This window comes from Emydura macquarii, unplaced genomic scaffold (genome assembly GCF_026122565.2).
Source record: "Emydura macquarii macquarii isolate MOO-44397 ecotype Brisbane River unplaced genomic scaffold, CSIRO-AGI_Emac_v2 contig_1348, whole genome shotgun sequence".
Classification (NCBI taxonomy): Eukaryota; Metazoa; Chordata; order Testudines; family Chelidae; genus Emydura; species Emydura macquarii.
Genome location: NW_027131485.1, coordinates 11,387,425 through 11,410,238, shown reverse-complemented (window position 1 = coordinate 11,410,238; position 22,814 = coordinate 11,387,425). Strand labels below are relative to the sequence as shown.

Below are 22,814 nucleotides of genomic sequence, written 5' to 3'. Positions count from 1 at the left end.
GTGGAGGCTCCTCTGGGCTGGCCAGGCCAGTTTTATGCCGCCTGAGGGGAACTCCTCTCCCCTGGGCTCTGCATGCTGCTTCTCTGCCCTGCCACATTACAGCCAGGGCCCCCACATGAGGGGGAAAAAGGGCACACTTTACTGGGGCTCAGAGGCCCTGGGGGCCCCGACCCAGGCTGCAACCCCCATTACCATGAGGAAAAAATGTTTCTTGGCTCATGAGTTTGTATGTATGGGATGAGGGATTGTGGTATGTGTGAGGGAGGGGGCCCGTGTTACAAGTTTGTACTGGGCCCGAAAAAACTATGCTTGAGTCCTGATTACAGCTGCCCCTGTGCCTCTCCTTTGTTTACTGTCAGCGCTGCTCTGACTGGAGCAGCTGTGCTTATTTACATCCCTTTATCGGCCAAGAGCTTTTCATCCTTGAAAAGCAGCTGGCGCATTTCTCAAAAGGGCGTGCGGGGATTGGCAGCAGAATAGAGCCAGGGCGGCAGGGAGCACCCGTGGCAAGAGGTGGCACAGCTGCTCTTTGCAACATCAGGAAGGATGCTCCACAGGTAGAATTCTGGCTGAGTCAGGGGCTTCTGCTGCAACCAGGCCACCCTACGCTCTCCTCACAACCCAGGCCAGGGCTTGAAAACGCCATCTGGCTCTTAATTCCCTTGCTCGTTGTTCACCTTTGTTTCACCTACTTTGAAAGGAGAATGTAAAATAGGATGCTGCGGGCAGTGCATGCTTCCTGCAACAGCCAAGTGGGTAGAAAATCTTCCAACCAGGCAGTGCACAGAGGATACAGAGCTGACTGCCGGAGCTTCCAGGCACCTGGGAACATTAGCTCAGGGATTCTCAAACTGGGGGTCAGGACCCCTGGGGGGGTTGTGAGGTTATTTATATGGGGGATGTGAGCCGCCTAGTTCTGACAGCAGCGCCACTGCCAGCAGCGGCGCAGAAGTAATGGTGGCAATGGGGTGCTAAGTCTGCTATGAAAAGTGATATTGACAAAGTTTCTTTGCACCCCCAGTATTAAACAGTAACTATTTAAAAAGAGAACTTCTGCTTATGACAATACTTCGATAAAATGTGTTTTAGTCTTAATTTAAAAGTGGTGAGAAAAGATAAATTCATTTTAAACAATAGCTATACATTTAGCATTTAAAATAGTATTAAACATAAAAAATGTGTGTGTTAATTTACAAGGGGGGGCAGGGTCACACTCAGAGGCTTGCTGTGTGAAATGAGTCACCAATACAAAAAGCTTGATAGCTACTGATATTCATTGCCATGGAATGTTAGCTTTGAAGTCTAACGATAATGACCCAAGACAACACACAAGTCTGCAGCACTTTGAAAATGTGAGTGTAGCATGGAATGAATTGCACTGAGTAAGAAACAAAGAGGCTCTGTCCTAACTGCGGTATTCACTTCCAGGTTTCATTCCATAAGCCTCCATTCTTAAAATGCCATGACTCTGTCACAACACTTACATCCTGCCTCTTCTGGTGGAAGGGGAATCTGGGGTCTCTGTTGCTGACTGAGGCCCAGCTTGTTGCAAAGTACAAAGGGCCTTGATTATAATTTGAACCAGAGCCTTTCATGGCTATGTTACTAGTTCAAATCCAGCCTGGTGTCAACAGAGGAGGATTTTCCAACACACAGTAATGATTTTGGACCTCATTATGACGGATAAAGAATTAATCATTGGATTGGAAGTCACTGGTTGCCACTGAGCAGCAATGACTGGACCACATTCAATATGGGCAAACTATGGCCAGTCCCAACCATACTTCATGCTTCAAGAGGGCTAATTTCCCAAAACTGAGGAAAATTATGAGCAAAGTTAACTGGGTGGAAAAACTTAGATAGAAAAATATGAATGAAGTTTGAGAGTTCTGAGTGCTTTAAGAAGAGTTTATTAGAGGCCAAAAAGCAGTAGAGGACAACTTTGTTACTGAACCAGGATGGGTTTTTAGCCAATGTAAAAGGCAGCAAGTAGAAATAAATTTTAAAAAGCAATAAAAAGCAATATACAACAAATGGAGAAAAGAGAAAATAGATAGCACTCAATATAAATGAGAAGTTATGAAGTGTTTGAAGATTGATAAGGAAAGCTAAATCCATCATGGAGGAGGGGAATGTATAGCTAGCAGTGCTAAAGACAATAAGGAGTTTTTAGGATTTCTTTTGTTGCAGATATACTTTTAACAATGGTATACACTCTGCAGACTGCTGTCCTGTCCTCACCACCCAGGAAGAATTGACTCCACACACCTAGAGTCTGTTTCAGACCTTTTTTCTCAGGGATTTGGCTTTATTTCTTGTAATAACACAATTCAGCACACAAATAGTCCTTTAACACCCCCCCAACCAGGTCTCTTGCAGGAGCCTTCCTTACTCCCTACAGCACTCCACCAGTTCTATTATAGATCATCCCAGTGCTCCAGATCCAGCCACATGCGTGAACCAACTTCCTGCAATTCTCTACCCCCAACTAAGCCACTTGCAGGCTTTTATAATCATCTGTTCTCTTTTATAATCATCTGGGAGGTAACTGATCAATCATGGGTGAGGCTAGGTCTAACTTCCCTTTAAAAACCAGCTACCCTGTGACAGGCCCATAATTACAGGGAGATAGTTAAATTATTAACAATGTTGCAGAAAAGGTCAATGTGTTCAATAAATATTTCTGTTCTGTATTTGGAAAGAAGCAGGATGATGTGCTTGTATCACACGAGGATGATGAAATACCTTCCAGTCCATTAGGAGGATGCTAAACATCTAATAAGGATAAACATTTTTAAATCAGCAAGCCCAGATAACTCGCATTCAAGAGTCGGCTAAGGAGATATCTGGCCTGCTGATAATGTTTAATAAACCTTAGACTACTGAGGAAATTCCAAAATGGATGCTAACATCATGCCCATATTCAAAAAGGCAAGTTGGATGAATCCAGTGGGCATGTACTCCGCACAGCTCAGCAGTGCCTCTGCTTCCCTTGCTATCATTACTACACTGCTATTTATACTCATGCTAACTCAATTACAGCTAGCACAAGTATGAGTACACCAGCTGGGAAATCACACCCTAGCTCATAGTGTAGACGTAACCTAAAAGTTGTTGTTATGTGATGGAGTTTTGGTGGTCCATGTGAAATGAGTTCAAGATTGTGGTGTGGGTGGGAGGCAGGATCATCATCTCGGGACACATCCCCACCCCAGGGGTGCAAACATCTAACAAGCTTCTAGAAGGAAACTAGAGATATTATGACAAGTGTGTCCAGCAGTTACCCCCATTGCAAGTGAGAGAATGTTAGATTTCAAACAGATAGGATCTGTCAGCCTAGCATCCCATCCCCCAAGGTCCTGTGTCATAACCACAGCTGAGGGTCATTGCTGCAGGAGGTACAGAAGATACGGGAACAAAACCAAGGAGGACACTGGGTGCCCAATTATGACTGCAATCTGACCCCTTTATTCCACTCCTGAGGCACATGGGGCTGGAAAGAGGCCGAGGGTCCCAACTAGGAATTCCACTGATGCACAGGGGTTATCCAGACAGCATAGGCACAGGCCAGGGATGGGAAGGGGCATTTCAGGGAGGCCAGAGCATTCTGCGCTCTAGTTATTCTGGGAACAGAGCAGACGCTAGGCGGCTGGGGGAAGCTGCTGTAAATAAGCAGGGGATGCTCTGGTGTTTGGTGCTTGGCCCAGAATTCAGAAGGAAGCAGGGTGGCTTTGCCCTCTTTCTGCAGGCTGCAGCTCCTGAGAGGCAAAGCTCAGAGTTGGGGGGCTGCTGGGCTCTGGTTTTTTTTTTTTTTTGAGGACTTCCAGGCAGTGACAGTGCTCATGTGACATAAGTAACCCCCACCCAACTCCCCCAGAAGCAGCAAATACCAGCTCTGGCTGGTGGCTGGACAAACCAGTGCAGCAGAAGGAGCCACTCTGAGAACAAGTGGCCATGTGACTAGAAAGTTGGTCAGGGTTTGGAGGTGGGAGTTCTATGTCCTTGCTTCTGGCACTGAGCTCAGGCTAACTGCCCTGTCCGGCTTCCTGGAGGTCCCATGTGGTGTGCTTTATTTATGTAATTAACCGGCTGTATGGGTCTGCTCTTGTTCTTTCAGGTGGTGCAATGTTTCATTTGTATTTTCAAACAGAGGAAAGCTGTACGAGCAGCTACTGGAGAGCGTGTCTACAGGCCCCGGCGTGTAACACCTGGGATGTATCTCAGTGATGATTGACACAGGTGTGAGTGTTCTTTGCTTGTTAACCAACAACAAGAAATATTTGATACAGTAAACTCAGTGCTCTCATTAAATATTATTTATTTGTACTGTGGTCACACCTGCAGGCCCCACACCCATGGTGCTAGGTACTGTACAAAAACATAACGAAGAGCCAGTCCCCATCCAGAAGAGGTTGCAATGTGAGTACTAAGGGTGCTGTATCCTGCCTTTACTAAATTCTCAAGCACCAACTCTGAGCTGCAGGTTGCGTGCCGCTTTTGCGGCCTCTGGATTCTGGGGTTGGGTGGGGGCCAGTCTGGACCCCATCATAAAAAAGGATAGCTCCCCAGGTTTCCATAATCTAGGCTGGGCTGCAATCGCTCCTAGGGGCCATTCCAACAACTAAGATTAGCCATCTTGCTGCATTGCTCCAGCCACACCTCTGCTGTGCCCCTGTGCTGACAGGGAGACAGCTCAGCCCTATGCCACTGGAGGAAGCCCCTGCATGAGCAGTATTTCCTGGGGTTTAGCTAAACCCACTTCGAGGGTGCAACATAAACGATCAGAGCCTAGAAATGGTGCCTTGGTCAGTGTCTGCAGGTGGCTCCGGTCCCAGTGGAAGTCAGCAGGGAGCATGGCATTGCAGTGCCCAGGGCTGGGGGCACTATGACACTCCCTGCAGCTTGCTAGCCTGTGTACACGAGGGCCACCAGCCCTTCCTAACACCAACCCAGTCCCTCGAGCGGGTCCTGCGAGAGGGTGGTCCCCGCCCACCCCTCACTCTTAGCCCTCCGGTGCTTTCCATCGGGTCCCGGCCCCCGGAGCCCCCCGGCCTTCCTCCCCCTATGCCCCGAGCCGGCTGCACAAGCTGCAGCCGGTTCTTTTCGAACCACGCCGAGGGACCATCTTTACACGCTCGTGCTCCACACCATTCACTTCCTCGCCCTCGTGTCCCGCCCTGACACCAAGTGGCGGGACCTGTTACCATCTGCGGAGGGCGAGGATCCCCGGTGGGCCAGTCTGTACTCCACCTTGACTCCGCGGCCCACCGGGGATATCAGTTGGCGGCTCCTTCACGGGGCCGTGAGCACGGGCGTGTACTTGGCGCGGTTCACCCCTCGTCCCGACGCCTGTTCCTACTGTGGCGTGAGGGAGACCCTGGCGCACGTCTACCTCGAGTGCGCCAGGCTGCAGCCCCTGTTCCAGCTCCTCCAGAACCTCTTGCTGAGGTTCTGGCTGCACTTCTCTCCGCACCTGTTCCTTTACGCACACCCTATCCATGGCCCCACAAAGTCGCGGGACCTCCTGGTCAACCTCCTCCTAGCCCTGGCCAAACTGGCCATCTACAAGACCAGGGAGGGGAGGTTGGCCGGGGGGGCGCTCAGCGACTGTGGGGCCTATTTCCGTTCCCTCGTGCGCTCACGGATCCGGGCAGAGTTCCTCTGGGCAGCATCCGCCGGCTCCCTGGACGCCTTCCGGGAGCAGTGGGCGCTGTCCGGGGTTCTCTGCTCGGTGTCCCCCTCCGGTTCCCTCCTTTTGACCCTGTGACCCCCACGTCCCTCCCTGTTTTTTCATTAGTTGCCCCCCGATGTTAGTTGTCTCCCGGGTCCAGTGACTCCTCCCCTTAGGCTGGAGGAGGGGCCTTTTGCAGTGGGCGGGCACAAGCCCGCCCCCTTCCCGGGTCACAAATAGGACCAACCCAGCACAGGGGAAATAAAAAGCAGTCTTTTACAGCCCTCCTGTGTGTCCCATCCCCCCACATTACAGCAGGTCCCTGGTTTCTTGAGTACTGCCTCCTTTCTTCCTGGGCACTGACCCCATGGCCCCCACTCAGGCACCAGCCCCACACCTCCCCTCTCTCCACGTGGTCATCAGCCCCACTCCTCCCCTCTCCCTCCCTCTCCAGTCTCCACCCACCCCACAAACTCCTCCCCTAGCCCCGCCCCTCGGTCACCCCGCGCGGCCGGCAGGCGGCGCTGTGGCGGATGGCCGCGACCGCCCCCTCCCCCCACCGCCGGGCCGGCTCGTCCCCCTTTTTGGCCGGGCCGGGCCACCGTGCCGCTCGCCCGCGTTGCGCCGCCCTGGGCCGCGGCCCGCCCGCTGCTTCCCCTCGCCTCAGCCCGGCCTCGCCGCCGAAGTCACCCGGACATGCTCGCCTGAGCAGGCCCCGCAGGAGGTGCGGCCCGGCCGGGAGCGGGGGCGCGCCCAGCTGGGCCCCGGCCTGGCCCGAGACCCACAGCCGCGCGCGCGGGGGCTCTGAGTCTGGGGCCGGGCCTGGGGCGCGCGGGCCGGGGGCGGCCTCGTGGCTTCTCTTAACGCGAGTAGGGGGCGGGGGGCATCTGGGGCGAGGGGATTTGGAGGCCTGGGGGTGGGGCGAGGGGATTTGGAGGCCTGGCATGTGGGGGCATCACACACCCCTGACCTGGGCCTGTCACTGCACAAGGCGGCTCGTCCCGGCCCGTAGCCAGGCAGCCGGAGAGACGCCGCTGTGCCCGGCCGGCACCCAGCCGAGAGCTGGACTGGGGCGGGGGTGGCACTGAAACGGCAATGGGTGTGTAACGCGATTGGCTCTGCCCAGGGGCGGGGGGCCAGGCCAGCGTTTTCTGCTGTATCTGAGCTTCCGTTTACCAGCGAGGTCCCCAGCCCTTGCAGTTGCCCGGAAAACTTTCCAGATGTGACCTGTGCGGAGCTGGCTGCGCTCCGATGTCATGGGCAGTCTGCAGACAGGGCTCCTGGGCGGTTTGCTGAGCTGCCCAGGCTGAAGTTAACGCGGCTGGTCGGTTTCACTGTGGCTGTTTAGAACTTTGTAGCAGTGAAACTCAAGAACCAGATACATTTCTCTGCCCAGCAGTTTGGGGAAGCAGGAGCTCAGGAGCCAGTGGCCCTGGTCTTCTCCCCCAACACTCCTCAGGCTGCTAGGTGTCTGATAAACTTTTCAAGTGGAACTACTGCTGCAGATATACCAAGGGTGACAGTCTTGTGCTGCCCTTGCTTAGTTTTGAGGTGAAGGGTTTTCTCTCATCCCATTCTTGCAAATGGTTTGGCTGTATTCAAGGCGCACACATGTCATTATCTATCTGCCACCTTTGTGCTATAATTCTTCTTTGTGTCAGCAATACAGCAGCTCATTCCACATCCTTCAGGGGTTTTAAAAAGTCCTAAGCATATTCAGGAGCCAGTGCCATAAATACTTTCAATATGAGAAATGTTTTTGTGTTACTTGGCTTTGGTTGTTTGTTTACATCTCACTCTACTTTTATGTAAACAAAGAAAATAAGAAACAAGGATTTTTTGGGAAAGAGTGAAAGACCCCCTGCAATCTAAGTCCCGGCTGTTCCTGCTCAAGAGTCTCTAAATGCAAATAGAAAACTGCCACATAAAAAGCAGAAGCCTCTCATTTCTTTGAGCGGAAGAACTGAGACAGATGCTACTGTTGATGATGATATTGGGATTTATTCATCGCTTTTTTGTCTTTTCTCTTGCAGGAGCACAATGAGTGATATTCGCCATTCCCTGCTCCGCCGGGATGCCCTGAGTGCCGCCAAAGAAGTGCTGTATCATTTGGACATCTACTTCAGCAGTCAGCTCCAAAATGCACCTCTTCCCATTGTGGACAAAGGCCCAGTTGAGTTGCTGGAAGAGTTCATATTTCAGGTTCCCAAAGAGCGCAACTCCCAACCTAAAGTAGGTAACAGGTCCAATGAGCAAAAATACAACTGCATTTGAATTGGCTGATAACGTATTGATGTTGTTTTATACTTACGATCTAGGGCAATTAAATTTACACAGCTGGAATCTTGTGTCTCTGTAGAGTCCCACAGATTAAATTGGGGCTATATTTAGGTGCAAGGGTCCACACATGTAGATTTGGATGCAGGATCAGGGCATAGAAAGATAAGATGCACTGGGAGAATCAGGGAAAGAAGTCATCTTTAGACTTTTTCTTTTGGGAGTTCTCTTGGGTCCCCCTCCGAACTTTATCTTTTGCCTTGACAATAATAGCTGCATGCAGTTACCCTGCAAATAATATGATCAAGAATCTTTCTAGGTTGATAAGTAAATGTAATGTTTGTCTTGGAACCAAGCATGTGCACACTGTATCAGAGAGAATGCAAGAACTGAAAGGTGATAAGGCAGGCTACACATACTAGGCTATGAAGTTTGGGAAGGTAGAATTTCTGCTACTGCTCAGAAGTCCTCGGATTCCACTGCTCCTGTCTAATTTTTCAGCAAAGGAATTTATATGATCTCCATGAAGCTGCCTGTAGAACAGGAGAAGTATGGCCAGGCTTGCCCAAGAGCAGGAGACAAGTGTGATGAGGAAGAGAATATTCTCATAATACTTCCCTCTGTTTCTGATCATGCTACATTGGGATTTACTCTATTTTCTGGCTTTGTTTTTTAGAGGCTGAATTCACTTCAAGAGCTTCAACTCCTTGAGATCATGTGCAGTTATTTCCAAGAGCAAACCAAGGATTCAGTCCGGCAGATTATTTTCTCAGCCCTCTTCAGCCCTCAAGGAAACAAAGCAGATGATGGCAGGATGGCCTTGCTAGGAAAATTGGTTTCCATGGCGGTAGCTGTGTGCAGAGTTCCCGTTCTGGAATGTGCTGCATCGTGGCTGCAGGTAAAGCTGGTGCATGGATAGGACATTCCTCAAGAGTTGACTAAGTGAACATATTGTACAAGTGGGCGAACTGAAGAAAAGGGGTTGTCTAGTGACCAAAGCAATGCAGGGTTGTGACTGAGAGGTGGGCTCTAGAAGTCAGTTCACAGAACTTGTACCTGCTATGCAACTGCCATGGACCCTCCATATTCAGATTCCCCTGGCACTTAGGAGAATTGACAGGGCAGTGCGGAAAGGGACATTCTCCCTATTGAGATCTGTGCAGGGAATAAATTTGTGGCTCTGGAACTCCCATGTCCCTGCTCCTATGGATCTCTTAATGTCTGCTTTAGGGGAGCCCCACCCTGATGTGCCTCCTAAATCCTGCAGGAGTGAGCTTTCATTCCTGTCCCCTTCAGGAGGTGTGCAGAAGCAAGCTGTTCTGCAGACTGGGGAATAGGTGGGGTGGAGAAGGGCAGCAGAAGGGAATTCCTACACACACACCCTGCTTTCCTATGGTCTGCAGTATAGGTGTTTCTCCATATAGGTCTCATGAAGGCTGCAGGAACAGGAACTGGTGTAATGTGGTGGCAGGAGACTTTGAGGGGGTGGCTTATCGTGGGGCACTGCCACCTTCAGATCACTTAACATGGAAACCTTTATGTACTTAAAAACTTGGTGCTTAAAAGACATCCCAGGGACAGTGCTGTCCTGGTGAACTGCCCTCATATTTATCACATACTTCCCACTCACCCATTTTCCTGAGAATCTTAGGGGGGGAAGCCCTGATTCTGATATCCCCCAGAAATCCCTGGGAGCATGGCTTCCTTCCTGTGGGCTAGAGTAGTCTGCAGCATCAGGATATGTTGCATGAGGGACTGTGGTTAAAAGTACTTTGGACAGTAGTGGACAGAGACATTGCTGTGCTCAGTTCAGAAAATTAGAGCACTTTCATGCGAAGAGCAAAGGTTAGTATGATGATGAAACATCATGCTCTGTATCAGTCACATGTAACTTTTGCCAGCTCTAGAAATTCTTGCAAAGGTTTTTCCCCTTCAATTATTGACTTGTATCCTCCACCTTAAATTTTTTTTCTGGGAATAGTCAGTTTACAAATCAGTCTTTCATACAGTATGAGGGAGAAAACATTTTTAAGAAATAGAGAAGCATCATAGTTGAAATTCCAAAAATTGGCAGGGGGACTTGGAGAGGTGTAGTGTCTGAAACTCCACTTAAATCGTGTTTGACTAGATAGTAGATTTCAAGTTGATGGTGCCTCTTTAATATTATTTTTTGCACAGAATTATTATTATAGCCTACTGCAGTAAAGCTAGAAAGTGGCTTATCGATGGGTTTGTAATATGTGACAGTCATGGTAAAAATGATTGTCTTGTTCCAAAGTGGCGTTTATATCCATTAACGAAGTTACACTCCTTCCCCCAGATATTAATAAGTAAAAGACAATTTCTTCTCTGCAGGATAACTCATACTTGAGATCTGATAAGCTGGTGAAGCCAGTGTAATGAGGACTAGCCACAGCCATCAGAAGCTAAAGATGAGGCACTTGATCTTCGTACTTTACATTAACCAAACAGAACTTTAAAGTTAGCGAAAAAATGTAGTAACAACCAATTGGTAGTTTCATGTAACAGAGCCTTAGTGAAATACTCTGCATCTCTCCATGGGCTGGGCACCGCAGAACTTCTTTTATACTTGTCACCACTTGGTACTGCAAATCTCTTTCAGCGAACACCTGCAATCTACTCTGTGAGGTTAGCCCATGCCTTAGTGGACGACTACTGCTGTTTGGTGCCAGGTTCCATTCAGACATTGAAACAAATATGCAGCGCCAGTCCTCGCTTCTGTTGCCAGTTCATAACGTCGGTTACAGCGCTCTATGACCTTTCTTCAGGTAAACTGCCGCTAGGCAGCAGTCTCCTCTCAAAATGAATGCTATAGTGCTATGCACATGAGCTATTATGGGCATGTTTGTGTTCTCAGCTACCTATTGGCATTTTCATGGTACTCAGCACAATAGTTTTGCTAGACACGGTGCTGGATGCAGCACCTGTCCTTTGGAGGGAGGGAGAGAAGCTGAGAAATATGACACAGTGGTCAGTGATCCCAGTCAAGTTTGTAATAGACAAATGTCCATTAACAATTGGCCCTATTGTTCACGGTTTCCCCTTATGGCGAGGAATGAAGGGGTCCTCTTGAGCTAGGTTCAGATGTGGCTACAAAGCCAGTGGAGGGACTAGAGCTGGTGGTAATTTGGCCCTGACTTCCCAGAGTGAGGGTATGTGATTGTAGCATTCTGAAGGTTAGGGAGCTGTGATTTAGGAAGATGATGATAGAAGAATTGCAGTAGATGTGGCAGGAAGGGAGTGATGCATGAATAAGGATTTTAGCAGAGGCTGGGGTCAGACCTACCAATGAAGCAAGTGGGAGGAGAATGAAATTGTTGTTCCCATCTCTGGCATAGGGACTTGCTAGCAGTGTCTCATATTTTTTTTCAGATGATCTCATCCCCCCATCGGACTTGCTTGAGATGATTGTCTCCTGGATCTTTGAGGACCCCCGTTTGATACTCATCACCTTTTTAAACACTCCTATTGCAGCCAACCTGCCGATAGGATTTTTAGAGCTCACCCCTCTGACAGGACTGATCCGCTGGTGTGTGAAGGCCCCTTTGGCTTACAAAAGAAAAAAGAAGGCCTCTCTCTCAAATGGTCACCTCAATAAAGTTGCCAAGGACTCCGCCACTGGATCTGACAAAGACTGCCACCTGCTGTATTCCAAACTGCATCTAAGTGTCCTACAGGTTCTCATGATGCTTCAGGGACACTTAACAGAGAAGAACCTATATGGCCGACTAGGTCTAGTGCCCTTTGACCACGTGGTTCCGCTTGTTGAGGAAATTAACAGATTGTCTGACGAACTCAATCCACTCAATGCTTCCAAAGAGATTGAACTGGCTCTAGACAGATTAGCTCAGGCCCTGCAGGTGGCCATGGCATCAGGCGCATTGCTGTGCACTAGAGGTATGTTGCTGAAAGCAGCCAGTGAAGAGCCTAGCATGGGATCTCTGGTATGTGGGTAGGCTGTCCCTGCATGATGGAGGGAGGGATGATAAATGCATTAACAGAGGAAATATTCTGCAAGTTTGAGGAAATAAGAAATTGTTAGAGCTACAAGCTGGATGTGGCAAACAGCTCAGACAATAATAGGACAGAGAGTAAGAAAGGAAAGCCCATTGATAGAAATAAGTACTATTGGCTTTCAAGAAAGATTGTTGCTTTGAGGATTGGGAGGGATCTTCTGTTTGTACTCCCTCACACCACCACTGCCAGGCTGTGTTGATGGTTTGTAGTTTGTTTTTTGATATGGGAGTATGTTTGCCCTCTTCTGAGCCTATAAATGGACCCTGGATAATACAGTTGACATCAAAACACTCCAAAGATTATGGATCTATGGCCTTCTTTAGGTCCTACACAGCTAGTTAAGTATGGTTCCAGCTACATGTGTCTTTAAACCCTGTTTCCTAGACTGGTTTAAAACCGTCAAATTTAAGAATGACAGTGTATTCATCCATTGTACGTCCTTGTAGCATAGGTTAGAGAGGATTCAGGCTATGATTCTGCTTTGCAAAATGACAGTGAAAATTAGAAAGACAAGGTGGGTGAGGTAATATTTTTTTATTGATGAGAGAGGCAGGCTTTCAACTTATACAGAGCTCTTCTTTGGGTCTGGGAAAGGTACTCCGAGTATCACAGCTAAATACAAGGTGAAATAGATAGTGTAGCAAAAGTAGTTAACACACATTTCTAGGTATGCAGTGGTGGAGTAGCTGTCTCGGTCCCAGGATATTAGAGAGCTTACCCAGAGCTCTTTCGATCCGAAGAAGAGCTCTGTGTAAACTTGAAAGTTTGTCTCTCTCACTAACAGAAGTTGGTCCAGTAAAAGATATTACCTCACCCACCTTGTGTCTCATGTATTTCAAGGGACCATTCAAGGTGAGTGAAGTGGCCCGTTAACCCCCTCCCTCCAACCTCTCCTCCTCATGACTGGAGAGGTGTTAAGTGGGTTACAGATTGAATTTATGGCTCATTTAAAACAGTCTCTCATTTTAATGGAAGGGGTGACTGTGCGTGTGTAAATGTTGCTCCAGTTACTTTAGGGCACATTTGCCCTTTACATATATTAAAAATGTGTGTTGGTACCTGTCAGCCCTGCAAACGCCCTGGAATATGAAAGTTTTTGTGCGTCCATGGATCACGTGTAATAAAGATTTACGTTGTACAGCCCATGCCTTCAAAGGGGCTGTATTGGTATAACTGAGGCAGAGTTTTGCACTGAAGTTAGACATTAGTAAACAATTCTGATTAACGAGCCAAAGTAGAATCCAGTTTGCTCTTTGGCAAGTATATTGGTTTTGCATTTTTAAAAGAAGTCAAATCTTACTGTGTTGTATCTGACTCTGGGTACAGGGAGTCCTTTTTACATCATGACATGTCAGAGTAGGAAGAAACAGTTTGTGGCTCTGTGTGGAACGGGGCCTTTATGAGTGAAAAGAACTCCTGGTGCGCTCCCAACACAGTGTCCAGTAGAAGCACCGTTCTCGAAAGCAACTCTGGGGAAGGACACACTTTCACTTGTTTGAAAGGAAATAGCATCCTGTTTGTTCGGCTAGATTGTTTCTCTGAACTTGATGAGGGCCCATGAACTAGAGCATAGGGTGTAAACGTGACATGGAGAATAATCAAGGTGGTGTTTTTATCTGAAACATTTTCAAAGCCTGCATTTCTGGTCTTATTTTCATCACTGGAGAAGCAAGATTTGTTTGGGTTGAGTTTTATTTTTTTTCCTGGCCTATAATATTTTAGCACTATCTGTCCAAGATGGTAAACTTATTTCATAAATCTGAGGTCTGATAAGGAGTCTTGGTGAATTTGTTAAAGGGAAACCAGCTTGAAAATCCTGTCAGCTTGTAAAAGCTGCATTAAAAGTGGGGCAGGTGTAGTACCTGGAACTGAAGTCCCCCTACCAATTTGTGTGGCCCAAAGAGGTTGTCTGAAAGACCCACACAAACAAAAAGCAAAAGTGACTAGGCAGGTCAAGTGACTTAACCCAAAGTACAGTGTCAGCCCATCATACAGTTTTCTCAGAGCAAACTTTATAAGTCAGTAGCAGAACATCCATTAAAAAAGCACTGGAAATCTAACAAACCCTCCCCAGCTCAGGGCTCTTCACTCAAACCCAAAGCGTGGGGTTCATAGACCAGCCTTTTTTCCTAAGCAGGTGTTCCCTGGAGCACCTGTGTGAGCCTGAATAAACTCCTCTCAGCACTGTGTACTGTCAGTGTAATGGGTGCTATCAAGTGCACAACACCAACTGAAAATCAAGTTTTTCTCTAATCTTTCAATTCTAATAATCTTAGGTCTGTTTTGTAACAGTAGCAAGCCAAAAAGCGAGGTTTTTTTTTTTTAAAGCTGCCCCTTTAAACTTCTTTATTTCCTAACTGCTTACTTGGCCCATCTTGTTGGGGGATTGCTATACTAGAAGAGGAAGGGAATTCAGTATAAATACCTGCTAATCACATTTTTGGGCATTCAGTTGTCTATAGAATTGGGAAGAGTTTGTTTAAACTAGTATTAAAAGGATCTCACAATTGTATGTTCTTTAGAATAGTATTCTTGTTAAATTGGTTGGAAACTGGCTTCTAGGCCTTGTTTCCCAAACAAATCCAATGTCCCAAATGCCTTTCTTTAACAGAGTCTCTTAATGCAAATCTGAAAATACCTTGTGAGGATCTTTTCACCTCCAAGCCTGCTCAGCGGGGTGCAACTTTCCTTGGTGGGTAATTGAAGTGGTGACAGAGGAATGGAGCGTATAAAGGCACAAACAGTGCCAAGACTGGTTTCCTACTCCTCGCATATCAATTGGGGAAGAGGAAGGAAGGAGCAGCACGCTTGTTTGTCAATAACAAACCTTGACAAGACAACATAATGTTCAGTTATGATTATGAAAACCAATCAGAAAGGGCTGCAGGCAGAGCTCTGCTACGACAGTGGGAGAGAGCAGAGGCTGGTGGCTAAGAAATGTAAATGCCACTTTGCATTGAGCAGTGATATTTCTTGGATTGCCTATGTTTTGGCTGCCTGTTTCCCATGGCTGCCATTGGAATTCTTTGAGAGTACAACTAGCCAATTTCTAGGCTTTGATACCAGGGATTTTGAAGGTCTGCTCTTCCCTGTTGCCTGAAGCATTCCCAAACATGTCTCTTCTACCTCAGCACGACCTGAAGCAGTCTAATACTTGATAAAGAGGTACTTTTAGTCTCCATTCATTGTCTTGCTCAATATGGAGTATTGCATGCTGGGACCTGTAGTCTCCAGGCTTCCTATTTTTAACTCCACTTCATGTTAAAGATGAGATGATTATAGCAGTCTTCCCTTATATGAATTAGGTGCTGCTCCCCTGGCTCTAAAGTAAAGTTCTGTCTGTTTAATCTGCCAATAATTTTGTGCTAGGGTTTGTCTACCTTGTAACATCTGCATTTCTGTTCATTTAACTTCAATGTAAGGCAAGTGAAAGGATACTCAACTGCAGATATGTGAAATGGTTTGTGGCATAAAAGTTATAGGAAAATGTTCCCTTTACGGGATCTTATGCCTGAAAAAATAAAATTTTGGGGGTCTACTAGTATTTTATGAAATTTGACCAAAACTTCCCAGAAGGAAGAGTAGAGGAGAAAAATCTTTTATTTTGCTTTATCCACACTGTTTTCTATCCTCTTGAATTTCAGATGACTTGAGAACGATGTGCGCCCGGCTACCACATAACAAGTAAGGGACCTTTCTAAAGTTGTATTTATTTTAATGCATATTTCAGGCATTTCCTAGATGTGTGTTGAGGCAGATGTCTGCCCTGAAGAGCTAATAATGTAAGTGTGCCCTTTGGAAGGTATGCGTTACTCAAACACAAGTTTTGAGGATCAGTACAGGGGCAACTGGGTAAAATTTCACAGATTTATAGGTTCATAGATTCCAAGACCAGAAGGGACTGTTGTGATCACCTCGTCTGACCTCCTGTATAGCACAGGCCAGAGAATTGCCCCAAAATAATTCTTAGAGCAGATCTTTTAGAGAAACATCTCATCTTAATTTAAACATTTTCAGGGCTGGAGAATCTGCCACGACCCTTGGTAAATGGTTCCAATGTTGAATTAACCTCACTGTGAAAAATTTTACACCTTGTTTCCAGACTGAACTTATCTAGCTTCAACTTTCAGTCATTGGATTGTGTTATTTCTCTGCTACATTGAAGAGCCCTTTATTAAATATGTTTCCTATATAGGTACTTGTAGACTATGACAAGTCACTCCTTGACCTTCTCTTTGTTAAGAATAGATTGAGGTCCTGGAGTTTATCACTATAAGTCATGTTTTCTAATTCTTTAATCATTCTCATGGTTCTCCTCTGGACCTCTCTGATTTATCAACATCCATCTTGCATTTGTGGGCATCAGAACAGGACACAGTATTCCAGTAGCTGTCACATCAGTGCCAAATACAGAAGTAAATTAACCTCTCTACTACTGGAGATTCCCCTCTTTATGCATCCCAGGATGGCATTAGCTCTTTTGGCTACAGCGTCCCACTGGGAGCTTGTATTCAGCTGATTATCCATCACAACCCCAAATCTCTTTTAGAGTCACTACTTGGCAGGATAGAGACCCCCATCTTGAAAGTATGGCCTACATTCTTCTGTTCCGAGATGTATATATTTACATGTAGCTGTATTAAAGTGCATATTAAAGCATATTGTTTGTTTGTGCTCAGTTTACCAAGCAATCCCAATGATGCTGAATCAGTAACCTGTCCTCTTCATTACTTACCACTCCCCCAATTTTTGGGTAATCTGCAAACTTATCAATGATGAGTTTGTTTCCTTCCAGGTCGTTAACAGGAATGTTAAGTGGCATAGGGCCCAGAGCCCATCCTTTCAGGAGGCCCACTGGAAATGCAACTGCTCGATGATGATTCCCCGTTTACAGTTTAATTTTGAGACCTCTCAGTGAGCCACTTTTTAATCCATTTAATGTGTGCCATATTCATTTTATATGCTAGTTTTGTAATCAAAATGTCGTGTGATATCAAGTCAAATGCCTTAGAGAAGTTTGTGTATTAGGTCAACATTGTTACCCTTATCAACCAAACTTGTAATCGCATTAAAAAAATAGATACCAAATTAGTTTGACAGGATATATTTTCCATGAACGCATGTTGATTTGTATTATTTACATTACCATTCTTTATTAATCAAATATTGTATCAGCTGCTCCATTATCTTGCCCAGGATCAAGGTTCAACTGACTGACCTATAATTACGTGGGTCATCCCATTTACCCTTTTTAAAAATTGGCACAACATTAGCTTTCTTTGAGTCATCTGGAACTTCCCCAGTGCTTCAAGATTTATTGAAAATCAACATTAACAGTCCAGCAAGCTCCTCAGGGTATTCTTTTAAAACTCTTGGATGTAAATTAACTGGACCTGTTTATTTAAAAATGTCTGACTTACTAGTTTCTGGTTTAACATCTTCCAGAGATATTAGTGGAATGGAGTGTTATCACCATATGATGAGATTATATCATCAAATTTTTCCCCAGTACATTCAATAAATATTTCTGTTCTGTTTCTGCCTTTTCTGCATTATTGCTGATAATTCTACCATTTCAATCTAGTAATGGATGAATACCATTGTCAGGATTCTTTTTGTTCCTAATATATTTAAAAAAAAAACTCCTTATTGTACTTTACTCTGCAGGCCACGCATTCCTCCTTATGTCCTTCCCTTATCATTTTTCTACAATTTCTAAATTCTGATTTCTATTCATTACAAATCTTCTTCCCCTTTCTTCTCTTTATTATATATATTTTTGTTGTTTTTTATAGCTACCTTCACCTCTAAACCAGCACGGTCTTCTTCCTCAGTTATGAGACTGTGGCTTTTGGGGCATCTAATAAGATGTTCTTAAATGATTCCCAACAATCATTCAAGATAGTTTATGACCTGTGATTTACAGGAGGTCATTCTAAATGATTGAATCATTCCTTCTGGCCTTAAAATCTGTAAAAATCCCCAAGCCAGGTGGACCCCATTAAAATCAGTGAGGTCCTCCTGGGTCCACCCACACATATCAGCTTGCAGGATGAGGGCCTGGATTGAGACAGTTGAACAAACAAGATGGGGAAAGTGAAATGCAATTTTAAAAAGTACATCTGCCCCATCCCTGATTCCCACCTATTGTACTTAGACTCCATGCTTAACTGCACTGTTTTTTGTTTGTTGTTATAACCATTACTTATTTTCTATCTTTTTAATATTATCCAAAATATTAAAACCTGGCTTCCTAAAGGTAGGCTTCTACATCTGAAAATCAGACCATTTCTATTTAGGTGTCTAAGGGTATGTCTATACTGATGGCGGCAAAGTCACCACCGTCAGATCGATCTTTCTGGATCGATTGAGCGGTCAGTGTAGACCCGCTCGATCAATCAGGAAGTTAATGCAGTAAACCCACCCCCTCAAGTGGCATAGCGCTGCGTTGACAGGAACGCGGTTCCTGTTGGCACAGTGCAGTGAAGACAGCGCGCAGAAGGGAAGCACAACAGTTGACAGGAGTTACGCAAGCTACTCTGCGTAGATTGCGTAACTCCAGTTGACTACCGCTGAATTTCCAGGTAAGTGTAGACCAGGGCTGAGTGTGGATTTAGCCTAACTTTAGGCACCTGGGGTTGAAAATGCTGGCCTTAACATTTGCCTATTTTAAAAAATGAAGCCTTGCTGATTTTGTGTATTTAACCCTATCTTATATAAACCTTTGACAGTCTCATCCCTTTTTATCGTCTCTCTCAAACCTGAGCGCTCACCTTCTCTCCAGTTATCCCAGGCACTCCATAGCCTTCTCAGTTTTCCTTGGCAGAAATCCCAAAGTCCAGTGCAGATGAGGAATAAATTCACTTTGGATTAAATCTGATGTCACTAAGATGCAGAAACAGTTCATAGTTGTTGGTGTGAAGGCTGCTGCTTTTCTCAGATGTCTGGGGCTTTTCAGTGGTTGCCCCCAGCACCAGGCTGGTGAAACTCCTGCTACATCAGGAGGGATGAGAGTACTGACGAAGCTAATATGCTGGAGCAGCTCTCATCAGCTGGAGAAATCCAGGTCTGAAGGAGAGGTGTGGGGGGGCCAGTCGTCCCCATTCCTGAAGTGCCCCAACTTGTGTTACTGAGGGGCCAGTCTTTATCACTCCTTCGGAGCATTGCACAGTAGGCCTGCTTGGTCTCATGGGAAGAAAGTGTGTGTCTGGGTGGGGGCTCATGTCACTTCTGAGATTCCTCAGTTTTTTTCCTGCAACATTCAGTAACATTAACAAGTCTCTTAATCAGAGGAAGGTTGCTGCAGTGTGGCAGTGATAGCAGCAAATATTAAAAGTAAATATTAGGGAAGCAGCCAGGTAGAACTTCCTTCTTCCACTCTGTAAGATGTTCAATATTTGATCCTTTTGGTGCTGCTGCCCACGTTATGAATAGTTGCATTTGTGACTTGATTTTCAGTGTTTTGGTATCTTTTCTCTTCTTTGTACTACCGTTGGTCCTTGGGAGTTAGACGCCTGTGTAGTGTGCAAGAGAAACCCAAATACTTCTGGAGGAAAGAGATATTGTTCAGTCATATTTTAAGCCCCAAATTTAGTCTTATATAAAGACAGCTTGGACATAAACTAAAGCCAATAGAAATGGTTCCATAACTTTACTTGCTAAAAGTCAATAGAATCAGTTACCAAACAAAACCAAAAAATTCCTCTGCAGTGTTTGCAACCTAGACACTGCCTCATTTTGGTCTTGAAAATCTGAGGCTGGAACTCATTACTTTGTTCACTTCTAATCTAGGCTACAAGATGTAAAATAATTGCATAAATTCTCAAACAAAAATAATCAAATTTGCTTCAAAATGATCCATTTTGATATGAGTTGCTGGTGTTAATACATACAGGCGATATGGGCCACCTTTTTTAAGTGGCTTGTATGATCAGTCAGTTTAACTAGTCACCAAGTATCTGTTCTGACTGAAACCAAAAATGCTGCTTGAGACCCTTATTTTTTTTAAATAGGGATTTAAGAGCACGAGACCTGAGGACTTTTTCCTTCCTAGGCCTTTTATCATGGTAACATTCCTCCAGTTGAGAAAGGGCTTATGGGACTCCCTTTCCAGCCAATCAATACCTCCTGCAGCTGGTCAGGCATTCATTGCCCTTTGGAGAGATTGTAACCAGAGCCCCCTGTTTCTTGACAAGCCAGCTGTTCAACAGGATTACTGAAAATACTTAACTCTGTTGAACTTCATGGATAATGCTCCTTTGAAAAATACCACTGTGCCTTTACCTTGCATCATACACATCAGTCTGCAGGATGTCATAAGAAGCATGATTGCCACCCTCTCTCCCTAAAGTGCTTTCAGGTGTTTGAGGCTATGAATGTTGCTACACATTAGCAGGGGCTTTTTAATGATTCTCCTGCTAAACTGCTCCTTGTTTGGACAATTTGTTGTGGGAATAATACTTACATCTATCTGGATCTTCTTTTCACAGCCTACTCCAGCTGGTGATATCAGGTCCAGTGCAACAACCAACCCATGCCACTTTGCCACCAGGATTTTATCCTCATATCCACACCCCTCCACTGGGCTATCCTGCGCATGCAGCGCACCCTGTGTTGCCTGCACATCCGGCTCATCCAGCACTCCCAGCGCATCCTGTACAGACATTTATACCAGGCATGACATTCCCATACAGGCCTATTCGCTAAAGAATCTAACTTAAACTGTACAATGTGTTCTCATTTTCCCTTGATGGGGGAAGCCTTATAGAGGAAACCAAACATTTATGGAACCATACTTTTCCTCTTTAATATTGTGCTGTGTAATGTCTAGAAGATGGGTTTTCTTCAGGAGCAGGGAAGAGACAGATTAGGCTGCACAAACCCTAAACATGGACAGTTTCTTATTAATCCATATTGTGTGGATGAAAGAAAAAAACAAGCCCTCTGGAATGTGTGGGATTTTTTTACAAGCAACTTTAACTCATCTAATGAGCAGTACCACTTTATTCCTTGGTCTGGTATTTCTCCCAGACACATCTGTCTGACCCAGTAGAGGAGCCAGCTACTCTCTTGCTCCTTCTCATGTTTGAGGGACAGAAAGAAAACCATACCAAGACTTGCAAGTTATTCCCCTGCCCCTGTTCTTTCTCTTTTTAAATGTTTGTACTTACACCTACAGAGTTGTGTACACTGCAAATGCCTGCTTCAGAAGCACTAGGTAAGGTAGGATGGCACTTCCTGTCAGAGGAAACCACTAAAGAAAAAAGTGTGAAATGATCACTTTTATCTCTCAAATGGTGTTCAGCAAATCCAATTTTTGTTAGGCCTCTGCTAGAAAGGAACTTGCTGCCTTTGCAATTGCAACATCTTTTGTTTTTGGTAGGCCTCTGGAATGTCCTTTTCACATGTTCAAATTAATATATTTGTGGAATTTAGAGAAATTCTCTAAATTTCTCCCCAAAATTTTAGGGAAATTAGTCTAACTAATGCTGGTTGGCAAAAATGGATCAACAGCTCATTGCAACAAATTAGTTATTGATGTTTATCAATTTAACCTTTTACTGCAATTTATTTGCAGCCACACAAAAATACTTAACAATATTGTTCCAGAGAAGATAGTTTCCCAGTACCACAGGCCTTTAATTGGAAATGCTGTACTCTTTGGAAAAGCATCCTAGCATGTTTTGTCATCTGTATCACTGCAGTGACATACATAAAGTTTCCCCACTCAAAATTGTGCAGTTTTCTAGCACAGTGACAATAAAGCAGTTCTCTACGCCCCTTTCATTGACTTTTTCCAGGAGTCAATCACTTTATTTCTTTATGCATGTTTCGGATATTGGTCAGAGAGAAGCGTGGCAATAATAGCTATACAATTATACACTAAAATCAGAGGACAAAGAGATGGAAGCTAGGGCTTGGCACTTGTAATTTAGTCAATAAATTACAACTGGAGAGCAGTCCTGATGTTTGTCTACTTGTCTTTCCCTGGAAAGATAAAATTAATCATTTTGTAGAAGCTCCTAGATGAAAGGTCCTGGAACTAAGAACTACTGAGCATAAAGGAGTATGAAAAGTTATCAATACTCGTTGTAACATACCTCCTTTGAAAGGTTACTTTAAGGGGAAAGTGAGGTAGTGATAACCTTTATGTGTAACACCCATGTTTTTTTTAGCTGTAGCATCTAGGTTTTAAATAGTCTGCAACCTGTTTTCTAAAACTTGCGCTCGGTGTGGGTCTCCATTTTTTTTTCTTTGTTTAATTAAAAGTCTTGGATTCTTTCTGGTTTTGACTCTCTGTCCCATTTCATACACTCAAATTAAAAAGCTTGCTTTACAACTTTCCTATCATCATGGCTTTGAAGGATTATAGTTTCAAATTAGATGGTGTCATTAGCAGATGTTTAACTTACAAAATGAATGGGGACTTTTGTTATGGTGGAGGGACCATCTAACCCGTAACTCTTGTGAGTTTGGTTTGAGAAAGGGTTTCCTGAGTTTGCATAGCATGATGATGCCTGCCTAGATTCCATGCTGCTTTCAGCTGGTTCTAGAAGGAATTTAAATGCTCTAGTTCCCATAGTCAGCAGTTAGCATGTCGTGTTTACACATCTCAGGTCAGTCAAGTTCGTAGAAATTATTTTGATGATGGTACTTACCAAGCGTAGAAGGATCCAGTGATGCTCTCTCCCTTCAAAACCAAAATGTGCATGATGGAATCTTGCAGTGTACTGGGAACCATGCTGACTGTTGGCTGAACTTTAAAAGGCAAAGTTTACTGTAGACCGAGTGGAATAGTGAGGACAGCTGCTGTCACATCAAACAACCT

At 45.2% G+C, this 22,814-nt stretch overlaps 1 protein-coding gene across 1 annotated transcript; it reads left to right on the top strand.

The window, feature by feature from the left end:
* The first annotated feature begins 6,270 nt into the window (after positions 1 to 6,270).
* On the top strand, positions 6,271 to 22,271 carry INTS15 (integrator complex subunit 15). The gene is made up of 7 exons (XM_067551151.1): positions 6,271 to 6,395; positions 7,705 to 7,903; positions 8,625 to 8,846; positions 10,572 to 10,737; positions 11,342 to 11,866; positions 15,631 to 15,670; positions 20,476 to 22,271. The coding sequence occupies exons 2-7, from the start codon at positions 7,712 to 7,714 to the stop codon at positions 20,690 to 20,692; spliced, it is 1,362 nt and encodes a 453-aa protein (XP_067407252.1). The 5' UTR covers positions 6,271 to 6,395; positions 7,705 to 7,711; the 3' UTR covers positions 20,693 to 22,271.
* Positions 22,272 to 22,814: the final 543 nt, after the last annotated feature.

Coding starts and splice junctions, on each gene's coding strand:
- INTS15 (XM_067551151.1), top strand. CDS start 7,712: ATGAGTGATATTCGCCATTCCCTGCTCCGCCGGGATGCCCTGAGTGCC. Junction 7,904..8,624: donor AGCGCAACTCCCAACCTAAA/GTAGGTAACAGG, acceptor TTTGTTTTTTAG/AGGCTGAATTCACTTCAAGA. Junction 10,738..11,341: donor GCTCTATGACCTTTCTTCAG/GTAAACTGCCGC, acceptor ATTTTTTTTCAG/ATGATCTCATCCCCCCATCG.